The sequence below is a fragment of the Bufo gargarizans genome, chromosome 8 (genome assembly GCF_014858855.1).
Source record: "Bufo gargarizans isolate SCDJY-AF-19 chromosome 8, ASM1485885v1, whole genome shotgun sequence".
Lineage (NCBI taxonomy): Eukaryota > Metazoa > Chordata > Amphibia > Anura > Bufonidae > Bufo > Bufo gargarizans.
In genome coordinates this window covers 26461061-26474644 of record NC_058087.1, presented here as the reverse complement: position 1 = coordinate 26474644, position 13584 = coordinate 26461061, and the positions used below count along the sequence as shown (strand labels likewise).

General features: G+C 47.3%; 1 protein-coding gene across 1 annotated transcript in view; it reads right to left on the bottom strand.

The window, feature by feature from the left end:
* Positions 1 to 13584, bottom strand: part of ZRANB3 (zinc finger RANBP2-type containing 3) — a 217033-nt gene that overhangs the window by 7095 nt on the left and 196354 nt on the right. The window contains exons 14-16 of the mRNA XM_044303246.1: positions 8946 to 9088; positions 6143 to 6286; positions 1068 to 1425 (exon numbers count right to left, since the gene is read on the bottom strand). Coding sequence (XP_044159181.1) covers positions 1068 to 1425; positions 6143 to 6286; positions 8946 to 9088 — 645 coding nt within the window. The remainder of the gene's footprint in view (positions 1 to 1067; positions 1426 to 6142; positions 6287 to 8945; positions 9089 to 13584) is intronic.

Genomic DNA, 13584 nt, shown 5'->3' with positions numbered 1-13584 from the left:
CAATCCGCAAAAAAACCTGAACATACACGGAAAGAAAATACGTTTGTGCGCATGAGCCCTAAAACCGCGGCAGACGTGAAGGGATGGTGTCAGAGGTTCTCTTATGCACTCGTGAAAATCGTTTGGGGGCGATTTATAATGACTTACAGTGCGGCCACTAGGGGGCAGGGCACCGGAATTAAAACTACTGGCCACGCCCCCTCAAGACAAACCCCTCCCCAGAACAAAAAAGTAACACTATAAACGGGAAAAAAGTCACAATTCTCTCTAAGATTTCAAAGTCCTTGGCCGAACATCACTGGAGCTCGTGTTTCATCTCAAACATGTCTGCTTACCTCCAAGAATAGCGCCACACCGGTCCACAGGCTCTGTGTGGTACTGCAGCCCAGCATCATTCACTGAGCTGCAGACACAAGCCATGGAAGAAAGCCGCCATATTGTTTGCATACCCTTGACAACCACTTATGTACAGCGGATCTGCATCTCCTCAGCCAATGAAAATGTGAATGAGTTCGGGGTTTTCTGAGAGTTTATTAGTGATGGCCGAGCTTCAGGATAGGTCGTCACTATCTGATCGGTCAGGGTCCGAGTCTCAGCACCAACGCCGATCGCCTATTAGAACGGCATTCCGGTGACCACTGCGGCCCCGTCCTAGGCCAGAGGTGTTACGTTCATCCTAGGCTCAGCTCAGTCACATTCAAGTGAATGGACCTGGGCTGCAATACCAAGCATGGCCACTATACAATGTCCGACGCTGTGTTGTGAGGGGGCCGCAGCACTCTCCAGAGCACCGCAGCCTCTTCAAACAGCTGATCAGCGGGGGTCAGATATGGATAGGTCATCAATAGTAAGCTCTCGAAAATCCCCTCTAAAGTGTAGACTCGGTCCTGATGAGGGTTGTAGTTTGCCATTTACAACTCTTTTAGTTGCTCCTTAGCAATAAAGAAAGCTGCAGCTTGTAATCTGCTGCTAAGGAGCAAATGACGGACTTGATTTGGGCGAGATAATATAAATTGATGCCAGGGAATAACTTGTGAGCTGCCGATTGCTCCAGTGTGTAGGTTTACCTGGTCTAGCGGAAGCTGCGCCATCCACGTGCTTTCCAGCAGTCCCTTCCTCTGGCTCAAGGGGGCGTCCCGGACGCTCAGGAACAGCTCGTGTGCGTTCAGGCAGCACTGCTGGCACACCCCGTGCTCCGTCTCAAACACACTCGCCCTCATGTAGCTCTGGTTGGAGCGGACCAGGAAGTCGTCCTGACATTTGCGGCTGCAGAACCGACTGTCCCAGGCCACCGCCGCCTCGCTCCGCTCCGGGCAAGGTTCCTGGCAGTAAACGCACAGAGGATTCCCGGCACTGTCCACCGCTTGCAGGTAGCCTTCACCTTCAGCGTCCAGCAGGGACCCGGCGTCCCTTGGATCTTCGGTCCTAATATTGGAGACATTATGGTGAGAGGATGAATAGCTCGGGCGGCCGGAGGCGGCTGCGTTATAATCACCGTCTTATTACGACCTCAAACTGTGAAACTAATAAGAGGCAGACAGGCGTTCAGGAAGTCAGATCAGAAATGAACTGTTAATTTTCTGATATTGTGAATATAGCCCATTGAGCGCCTTCCATTAAAGTCGCCATCCATTTCTCGTTAACCGCTGTCTGACTGTGCGCCCCCCTCCCCCACCCCGGCTTAATGTGCAGATACTCCATGGCATGTAAGCTATATTCACCCTTGTGAGACAAGGACGGCAATGAATTATTTATTCACACTTGTAAACAGTGAAAGAAGAGATGGACGGAGACGGAGATCTCATTATAGGGAGAGGCTCCCGGGGGCAGGATATACCATCATCATCAGACAGTACAAGAACAGAACGCTTGTCGGCACGAGGGCAGCCTGGTTTCTGCAGTGACTCAGAGTCCTCGGCTCCTATAACCCAGAGCTAACGCTCTAAGAAAGAGTGCGCTGCATCTGGGGCTCCCGAGCTGTCCAGGGATTACGGTCATTCGAATGTCTGGCATGTAATACTGCGTTTCCCCTGCAGGGGCTTCTGAAGTTGGACCCCCAGAATCATCTCATCAATGTCTGGCATGTAATACTGTATTTCCCCTGCAGCCTCAGACCTCCAGCGATCATCTGATCAATGGCTGGCATGTAATACTGTATTTCCCCTGCAGGGGTCTCAGACCTCCAGCGATCATGTGATCAATGTCTGGCATGTAATACTGTATTTCCCCTGCAGCCTCAGACCTCCAGCGATCATGTGATCAATGTCTGGCATGTAATACTGTATTTCCCCTGCAGTGGCCTCGGACCTCCAGCGATCATGTGATCAATGTCTGGCATGTAATACTGTATTTCCCCAGCAGGGGCCTCAGACCTCCAGCAATCATCTGATCAATGGCTGGCATGTAATACTGTATTTCCCCTGCAGCCTCAGACCTCCAGCGATCATCTGATCAATGTCTGGCATGTAATACTGTATTTCCCCTGCAGGGGCCTCAGACCTCCAGCGATCATCTGATCAATGTCTGGCATGTAATACTGTATTTCCCCTGCAGAGGTCTCAGACCTCCAGCGATCATCTGATCAATGGCTGGCATGTAATACTGTATTTCCCCTGCAGGGGCCTCAGACCTCCAGCGATCATCTGATCAATGTCTGGCATGTAATACTGTATTTCCCCTGCAGAGGTCTCAGACCTCCAGCGATCATCTGATCAATGTCTGGCATGTAATACTGTATTTCCCCTGCAGAGGTCTCAGACCTCCAGCGATCATCTGATCAATGTCTGGCATGTAAAAAAAAAAAAAAAAGTTTCCATTCACTTTCACCAAGCAGAGATCTTGAAAACTGAGCAAATCATACACAAAGTCTAGTAGAAAGTTGCAGAACCTTTCATTATACTGGAAATCCCTTGCTCCCCAGCAGCATCAATAGTGAGGTCTCCTCACAAGCTCTTTGACTCCTTTAGGGATGGTTCATCACTGGTCTTAAAGGGATGTTTCCATCTGGATAATTCTGGCATATCCACAAGACATGCCATAAACGTCCGATATGTTCCTGCGATACAAGGAACCGAGGCGGCCACGTATACACAGCTCTATCCATTCACTTCTATGGGAATTCAGAAAATACCCAAGTAAGAGGAACGGGGTGACCAGCATAGGTCTGTATGTCATTCATGGTCAGCTGGGGGACACCCCCTATGGACACTGTGTCATCCCTGTATTAGAACTCGCATAGGAGACCAGGGCGCACAGAATATTATAGCTTATCCACAGGTCGTGTGTGGTGTTACAGCTCAGCCTCATTTACTTCACTGGAGCTCAGCTGCAATACCAGACACAACCTATGGACAGGGGTGGCGCTGGTTTAATCCTGGACAATTCCTTGAAATCTCTTTCACAGGGGGGCAGTGGAGGACCCCACTCCATGATGTCCATGTGACCAAATAGCACATACCAACAGATGCTGATGGGGCCACTGATTTAATGGGAATGTATATCCTACATTTGTTTTACTAATTAAAACCAGATTCTGATATTCCTTTTTTATGTTCATTTTTTTATTTCAACGGACAGTTCGGAGGGCAATCATTGCCTTCTAAGGGAGAGTGCTGTGGGCATGTTCTGTGACCAGGTTATTGCGCAGAGAGGGGGAGGAGGTGAACTGTGACATCACTTTTTGTGACTGCTAGTTCCTGTGTTATCTCTATATAGGTATTGCCTGCTGCTCACTGTGATGATAATGAGATGACTGCTGAGATGTGATCTCTACAGAACCGGAAGTGTCAGTTTATTATGAGGCTCAGTGGTCGGGGGGGGAGGGGGGGGGGGGGGACTGCAAGATTCCAGAAGGTTTCTAATATAGATAAGGAAGAAAAAAGAAAAAAAAAAAAAATCACCAAAATTCTTTACAAAATATTTTGACTTGAAACAAGGGGTCCTTTAAGGGCGCTGACATACGAAGACGAGTGGCGCTCTGTAATAAGAGCTTCTCCCCGCGGCGGTCAGATCCTGCACGAGTAACAGTCCTCGAATCAGTAAATCATTTCTCAGGCAGCGATTGATTTGCTCTCGGTTTCTTGTCTTCATTACTTTGTCCAGAGCAGGAAATTAAACCTAAATTTCAGAGCGGTTTCGGGTCAGCCGCCCGCCCGGCCGACTGTTAATAATAAGAAGAGCAAACTTCATTACACGGAGGACTGAACAATTAAAACGATACCTGCGCAGCCGCCGCCTGCGCTCGCCGCTCACCACTGCAACACTAAATAGATCTGTTGTCTCCAGAGACATGAACATAACAAGTTCATGCATCCCGGCTCTGGGGTCACCCTCACTAATGGATGCTAATCCATCAGTGAAGGGGCGCCGCTGATCTCTGCTGCATCCCTCCCACCCAGTACATCCGCCCCCAGCTCACCCCAAACCACTGCCTCACCCCGGAGCCATGAAAAAAAAAAAACATCCTTGGTGAAATAAAGGGATTTATCAGTTATTTTCACAAGAACATCTGCAACTTTCTGAAAAACTTTGTGTTTCAGCTGCCATTTTCAAGATCTCTGCTGGCTGCCAGGGAATGAGCACAGCTCTTTTTCTATCCAGAGCCATTACACCCAAGGCTACTTTCACACTTGCGTTTTTCTTTTCCGGCATAAAGTTCCGTCCTAGGGGCTCTTTACCGGAAAAGAACTGATCAGTTTTATCCCCATGCATTCTGATCTGTTCAGGATGCATCAGGATGTCTTCAGTTCAGTCGTTTTGACTGATCAGGCAAAAGAGAAAACCACGGCATGCTACGGTTTTATCTCCAGCGAAAAAAAAACTGAAGACTTGCCTGAATGCCGGATCTGGCTATTTTTTTTCATTCAAAATACCGGAATGCCGGACTCGTCCTTCCGGTCTGCGCAGACCTTTAAAAATGAGAGAAATAAATAAATTGCCGGATGACACCGGAAAAACGGATCCAGTATTGCAATGCATTTTTCTGACTGATCAGGATCCTGATCAGTTTAAAAAATGCCTGATCAGTCAAAAAAAATTACATGAGTTTGCATACAGTTTGCCTGATCAGGCAGGCAGTTCAGGAAACGGAACTGCCTGCCGGAATCAAACAACGCAAGTGTGAAAGTACCCTAGAGACCTAATCAATCTGAAGCTGAGGGTTTGCTACAATTTCAAGTCAGAATTCAATGTATCAATTGTATCCAGTATGCTCCTAGGCTCCCTCTAGTGGTGGCTGCAGGCAGACAGGATTTTATGTTTAAAAGAGGTTCTCCAGCCCCATTAATCCTGTTCTTGGGATTGGTGGGGGTCCCCAACGATCAGTTATCCTCTATCCTATGGATAAGGGATAACTTTAATACTTGGCCCAACCCCCTTAAACCTTTTATTTTATAGCATTGGAAGCTGTTTCTCAAGGAGCTTTTTGGAGCACTGAATCCTGCTGTCCCTCTCTTATTCCTCCTGGAAAAGAATGTGTTGAGAGGGTGTTGAGACTCATGACAGCATGTCCCTGTGGCACTGTGGGCACTCGTTGGACAGTGTCACGGTACGTAGGGCCACGCTCTAACGCCAAAGGAAATGGTAACACCCACCGCTAGAATTGTTATTTAATGGCTGATTTACTAAAACGGACATGTCAGGAGAACGAAGAGGCGCCGGATGCGACTGTCTAGGCAGAGGATTTGGAGCTCTGTAGCAGAAAAGGATATTTATTAACAAACCAATTAACTGGGTTTTGTCCGATTATCCCTCTCGGCCAATCAGTGACTGTGTCATTCTGTTCTGCATATAAAAAGGGGGCTGCTTGGTGCCCCCTCCATAGGGGTCTGGTCCCTCTGAAGCAGCACTAATACATTGAAATCCCCTTTAAATTTGAAATTTTCGGGGTCCTCATTTTTGTTTATTCACAGTGAAAGCTCTTAAAGCTCCGGGACGCGGACAGACAGAGGACGTAATCAGAGGGGATTCACTGCCTAAAACTCCCCAAATTCAGAATCGCAGGAAACGTCTTATATTCTTATTTTACCCCGTTTTCTAAAGGCGACAAAAAAATAAATAAAAGAAAAAAGGTGGCGTCTAAAAGTCAGAGGAAGGATGCGAGGTCGGGTTGATGGCTGCATCTGTCAGCGTGTGCGGCACTTACCGCGTGGGGGGTCCCGCAGCTGTACCCGGAGACACCTTTTCTTTGACGGACGGCGGGCGCTCCCTGCTGACAAGCCTCACGCTTCCCCCGCTGCTCTGAACTTTGCTTAATGAGGCGGCAGCGACATCTTCTTTGGTCAGGTACCTGCGATCAAACAACAACATGCATGTGCGTGACACCCCATTACACTGACTGATGTTTTGCGTGTGTGATACAATGCTCGCACTTTGTCGTTACCGCCTTGTGGAGCCCGGCCGGCACGGCCGCATCTTCCTGTATTTAAATATTGACTTTTTTTTTTTTGTCTTTCCCTGGTAAGTAAAATGTCATCTTAAATTTTTAACTAGGAGAGAATAGCAAAGTACGGGCTGCGCTAATGGCCTTGGACATTAGCACTTGGAGAGCGATGCGTTATCTGCGGCACGGCGCTGCGGGTGGGGAGAGTGCGGCGGCCACATACTGGGTATGGGCATTGTACAATGGGAGGTAGGTTTTTGGTCTAAGCAGGCCACTTAATACATAAGCTAAGAATTTTTTTTTTTTTTTTTTACTTGCTGTTCAAGTGCTGCAGAGGTTTACATAGCGGCCTGAGTTTGCATGTTGCAGTGGAGCTGAGGTTGTCTGCTGGCACAACATATAGCGGATGTCCCAGACTTACATATTGATGACCTATCCTCAGGATAGGTCATCATTATCATATAGGAGCTAGTCCGACTCCACCGCTGATCTGCCTGGACCAGAGCTGCAGTCTCTTCATAGCCTACCAAGCACAGCGCCATACATTGTATAGTGGCTGTGCTCGGTACTGCAGCTTAGTCCCAGTCAGTTAAATGGGACTGAGCCGCACAAAGGCCACATGCACAGGCCGAAGAGGAGGTTGCAGCATCGTGATCGGAAGCCAGACCCCACCGATCAGATACTGATGACCTATCCTGTGGACACGCCAATAATATTTAAGTCCTGGAACACCCCTTTAACATTTGACATTGTGTTATTGGCGCTCGTGTGCCGCTGGGAGAGCCATCGACAGCGCAGTAGGAAGAAGTATTCTTGCGGTCACGATGGAACCAATCATAAGCACCGGCACCCATCGTATCATGCGTCCGCCTCAGCATGGAGGTCTCTATTATGAATGGAAGTCATGACACACATAACAAGCTCAGCTCTGCTACATCTGTAGACCACCAATGGCAAGTAGCTTGTGTCCTACCGGACTGCAGACCGAGCGGTCTCATTCAGGAGCGGTGTCCCTTTAAGAAGTGATATATGTGGCGGTATGGTGTCAGCGAAAGTGATGGGTTGGGGTTATTAAGGCGTCTTTTTCCGTGTCTTTTCACAGATATTTTATTTTTAGAGTTTTTTCTTCTCCGCCACAAGCCTCGTGTTGCTTGGCAACAAGTAGATTTAATCAAAGTGTAAAAAGTGTGACACGCAGCGCCCGCTCAACACCCCGGACAGAAAAGCCACACGGCAGAATCCATGACATATGTGCGGGCGCCGTAAGAAAGTCTAGAAATTACATTCTAATATTTCTCTCCACTTCTGACCCGTATTTCACATAAAACAGTTTGGGGACTCTATGGTGCACCTTCCCTCTGTAACTCCTCCTGGAAAACTATGAATAAAGCTGGCAAAAGGTGGTCACCGCTGTGCTGGTCGTGTCCAATCGGGGGGAACTTACAAGTTTTTAAGTTATTTTTTTTTACGTGGGTTATTCTGCACTCAAAAATCATCTCCACTAAATTAAATAGGGAAATAGTTTGTTAATTTATATATTTTTTTTTTTGTTAATTTTTTCTTTAAACCAAACTAGTTTTTTTTACCATGTCTATTCTTGACGTGGATTCCTCGCGGAATCACAGTCCAGAGTTCCCACTGAAATGGGCAAGGTGAAAAAACACTTTAAAAAAAACACATGAAACGCATCAAAATAAAAATTCCATGCAAAAAATAAATAAAATAAAAAATACAAGGGATCCTGAAGCAGATTCTGTGTGAACATGCTCTGAGAATGTCACATGCTATTGACAAGGGAATGGTGATACTCCGTTATCAGGAGGAGTAACAGAGGAACGGCACAAAGCAGAGTTCTAACCTTTAACCCTTTGGTCGCTGCTGTCAACGGAGACCATGGCATGACCTTTCGATCGGATGATACGATCCAGGACTGGGGGGGGGGGGCCCTCTGCGGCTACCCCTGGAGACCTCAAGGTGTTACCACCACCCCGCTGCGTCCAGTGTACAGTATACATGCCGTACCCATGGGCGGCTTCAGCTTGGGCGCAGCGGTAAGGGATGAGGCGTTTCTGCATTTCCTACGCCAGTATGGCTCTGCAGAAATTTCATCGGAGACCAGGCAACCCCTCTAAGGGCCGAACCGGCCTGGTCATGAAGAGGTTAAGTGGTTATTTTACCTAATCCGGCTGATATCAGTAACGCATGTACATGTGAACACTGCTTTGTCACATACCTTCAGATGCGATGACGGGGGTAGGGATCCTCCTGCCTATCCTCCCGCTGGGCCTGACCAGGCTGATAACAGGGAGCAATAGCTTACTATGGAGAAGAGACCAGCCTTAGGTGTAGTGTCCCTTTAAGAAAGGGATTTTTTTGTTTTTTTGCTGGATCTTTTCCATACAGATGACCCCCGCATGCGGATTATGATGAGTAGGGATTGCTGGCGGACCCGACGTCATCTCCTCTCATACGTGTCCGTGTAACTGGACTCGCTCTCTCCCCGGGGCCATCATCCTGCACACACAATGGCTTCCCTCACTGGTCTGAGCCCGGTGATGCCTCGTACCTCTTGGTGCTGCTGTGCGCCGAGTGCTGCTTGGAGAGCTCTCCGGCGGTCAGGACGGGGCTGATGAAGATCAGGCCGCTCTTACGGATCGTCCTCTGCTTCATCGCTGTCAAACTGTTCCATTCTCTGACGAACCTGAGGATCTGAAGCAGGAAAGTGACCGGGTCAATGAGGATCGAAACGCGCGGTTTCGGGACTGCGGACTGAAGGAAGCCGCCAAAACACAACATACAGCACAGCGTAACTACGGGACCATGCACATTCAGCTGGATTGTCTCTATGGAGATAAGCGTTTGCCAGATATGTTTGACACTGCTTATCTCTGGTGATGGGAAAAAATGGTGAAATCCTTGAGAAATTCATCTCAGAAACACGATAAACTCAGCTCCACTATATCCGAAAAACAGGCATACTCCCACACGCTGCGCCAGGCATACTCCCACACGCTGCGCCAGGCATACTCCCACACGCTGCGCCAGGCATACTCCCACACGCTGCGCCAGGCATACTCCCACACGCTGCGCCAGGCATACTCCCACACGCTGCGCCAGGCATACTCCCACACGCTGCGCCAGGCATACTCCCACACGCTGCGCCAGGCATACTCCCACACGCTGCGCCAGGCATACTCCCACACGCTACGCCAGGCATACTCCCACACGCTACGCCAGGCATACTCCCACACGCTACGCCAGGCATACTCCCACACGCTACCCCAGACAAACCCCTACATACTACATCAGATAAACATCTCGCTGCGCTATGTAGGATAAACACAGATAACTCACACCTGAAAAATCCAGCTGAGCGCCATGGAGTAGAACCGATTCCACCGCTACACTGGACAAAGCCAACTCTGCTGCAGGGGACAAACTGAACTCTGCTACACACTACAAACAGCTTTGTTATGCTATAATAGCTGCTACACTTGATCAACTCAACTCCAGTACAATGCACAAACTGAGCTCTGCTACATTGTACAGATGTGCCCTCATCCCCTCGCCGATATGTTGGACATGTAATCAATGCAACTGCAGACAATATCGTCTCCTCTACATATCGCATGGGCACACCAGTGAAATTTGGATCTGCCACACTGGAAACTCAGCTCAGCTGCACTGGACAACCCCAGCACCAGTACACCTGTAACATCTGGGCACAGTGACGACTAGGTCCAGCTGCAGTCCTATGTGAAACCCTATCACCCACCACATAACAAAGATACTAAGCAGAATCTGCTACTGACTCAGCTCTGCTACATCTGCACCTGCAACACCAGGAAATGGGACAAGTAGGGAAGGGTGTAACGAAACTTTGTAAACTGTGTATTTATCATCAGGAGAGAAAGCGTTAAACACGAGGACATGAATATTGATGAATTATCACAGTTAGTAATTCTGCAAATGAGGAGGAAAAAAAATAATAAAAAAATAAAATAATCGCAGCTTCCTCAGCGTTCGCATCCGCAGAATCGTGTAGGTGTTAGATTTTGCAAAAGGAGCAGAACCCGGGTTTATTTTCAGCCTCAGCAGACGTTACCAGCACTTGTCTGAATCTGCTGCATAGAAAGAAAAACACTTCTCTATATATAGGAGCCTTAAAGGGCCCCTCGTGGCATGAGGGGGGGGGGGCCCCTCTGCGTTTACTGCGCTGCTCTCCACAGCCCATAAAACCTACAATTAATTATTCCCAGCGCAGGATGACTGGCAGCCATTGTTCATGTCTGCCGGGACGGCGACATTCATAAAGGGACTGCCTGTACCGAAAATAAAATGTATTGTCAGCACGGTGAGAGACGCAAGCTTCATATCACTGCATTAATAGTGCATCCGGGCGGGGTCCATATCGCCCTATTAGGGGACAAGGCCATCAAAGACAGGGGACCCCCACTATAAGGCAGAGGTGTGAACATTTAAAGCCCACCTGTAATACCGTGGAGGTTCTCATTTATCCAGGTCATGGTATATCTGTAAAGAATAAATCAAGGCAACTGGACGTACTGTAGATTTCCCTATTTATTCCCAGAATTTTTGTACAGTCACTCAGAATTGAGAAAGTTCGTTGGAAGAACAAGTGAAACGTTTTCAAGAAATCTACAGTACGCCCAGTTGCCTTGATTTATTCTTTACAGATACACCTGTAATACCCCATTTCCCCTCTAGTGGCCACTGCATAGGAAATCAGTAGCCAATGGGTACCGTTGGCTATTGATTTCCTACGCAGTGGCCACTAGAGGGAAAATAGGGTATTACAGGTGGGCTTTAAAGGTTCCATCCTTCCTTTAAAGAAGGTATTCCTGAGACCACTGGGGTCTTGAGAGAGCTCATATAACGGGGGCTGCCTGTGATGAAACATTCCCTTTAATAAAAAAAAGAAAAAAAGAAACTGAATTACAATCTGTCTCCCATATCAATATGCCCCAATTTACAGGGGTTGTCCAAAATTAGAACACACGATCTGCTTTCTTCCGGAAAACAGCACCATACCTGTGCAATGGTGGCGTGCAGGATTGCATCCCAGCCTCACCCACTTCAATAGAGCCGAGCTGCAATACCAGATACAACCTATGGTCAGGTGTGGCGCTGTTTCTGGAAGAAAGCAGCCATGATTTTGCAATTACCAAAAAATAAAAAAACAGGACAAAGTCACACAATTTGCCAGTACCCAAAAAATAGATATATGCCAGATAGCGTAAAAATATACAGAATGAAAACGGATCCACATTATTTAGTCTGTCCCAGGTTGTTGACCGAGTTATCAACAGTTAACCTCATATGATGTAGTCGTCCCAATTACATCTACATCATATGAGGTGAACAACATGGGACAGACTAAATAACGTGGATCTGTTTTCATTCTGTATATCTTTAGGCTATCTGGCATATCGCTTTTTGGGGTATTGGTAAATTGTGGGACTTTGTTCAGTTTTTTTCTTTTTTGGTAATCACATATTTACTCGTACAAACGGCGGTGGGCTCTATCCTGATGTTAGGGCCTTCTTATAGTATATAGGAGGTTCCTGATATGGGATCGTCCCTATCGGGGCGACCATTCCGTTTGTAGGCAGGATATAAAGACTAGGAAACATCAGGGTTCAGATTTCCTTCCCTCTTCCCTGTACCCTGACCCCCATTTTAGAAGGCACTCTATGGGGGGTTTTGATATATCTAATAAAGGCTAAGTCTTAATGGTGGCGGTCTGTGAATAATTAAGTTGCAGGACTGCAGCCAGTTCCATCCTGCTGATCCTGGTGTTTTTTAACTGTGGATACCCCCAATAGCAAATAAAAAAAGGATTTCTATATATTTTCAATATGGAGGGGACATTTTACAGGACGTGCTGTAGACATTTACTGACAGTTGTCACATAGTGTGCCATCACGTGAGCCCCCGGCAGTCAGGGCAGGGTGGGCTCCCTCTGACTTGGAGATGCTGTAGCTTGATACGTTGGAATTTACGGATGTGTAAGATCAGATCACGCAAAACGGGAACATAAGAAAAAAACTGAAAATCCCCTTCATTCTGGAATGGGCCACAGCTTCCTGCAGAAAACAGCTGCGCTGCCTGCGCTCTGGGCAACAACCTCATAATAGCAGTGTAAAGTCCCACACATCCCGAAAAAACCCAGAAGTATCTACCACACAAGTAAAAAAAAAAAAGAACCCAAGCTTTAGTTGCTGCAAAAGTAAACTAAACAAATAAGTAGCGGCAACCAAACATCTAATGAAGCAAAGGGCGGCGGAATTTTGTTGCAAATTTCACATCGCAGCATGCTCTATATTGTGCGTTTTTCACGCAACGCAGTCCCCATAGAAGTGAATGGGGCACCGTCAAAATCGCAAGCATCCGCAAGCAAGTGCGGATGCAGTGCGATTTTCACGTATGGTTTCTAGGTGACGATCGGGATGGGGACCCAATCTTTATTATTTTCCCTTATAACATGCTTATAAGGGAAAATAATAGCATTCTGAATACAGAATGCTAAGTAAATTAGGGCTGGAGAGGGTTAAAAAATAAAATAAAACTCACCCCATTCACTTGTTCGCGCTGCCCGGCTCGTCTTCTGAGTTTAATTATGTTTGTTTATTTTTTTAACCCCTCCATCCCTAATTTACTATACATTCTGTATTAAGAATGCTATTATTTTCCCTTATAACCATGTTATAAGGAAAAATATTAAAATCTACAGAACACCGATCCCAAGCCCGAACTTCTGTGAAGAAGTTCGGGTTTGGGTCTGGGTACAACATTCAGTTTTTTCTCACGCGCATGCAAAATGCATTGCACTCGCACGGAAAAAAACTGAAGAACGCAACGTAATCGAATATAAAACTCACCCCACTCGCAGGAAAAATTGCACAATTTTCCCGCGACACACCTCCATTCTATCCAGCCCTCACACGCGACGCCCGTGTGAAAGAGGCCTAAGTCTCTAGGTAATTCTTGACATGTGTCCAGGTGTCTAAGACTATTGATGAATAGGTACTAGTATAGTGACCGGAGCCCCTCCTCGTGCTGATACATGGATCTGTGAGGAGAGTTGGGTGGATCGTCACAGGGTCTCTGCTTACTGCCTCTTTATCAGTTATGGTTGAGGCGATTCGAGGCCGCCTAGACTCCAGGGGGCAGCAGTGGGCCCT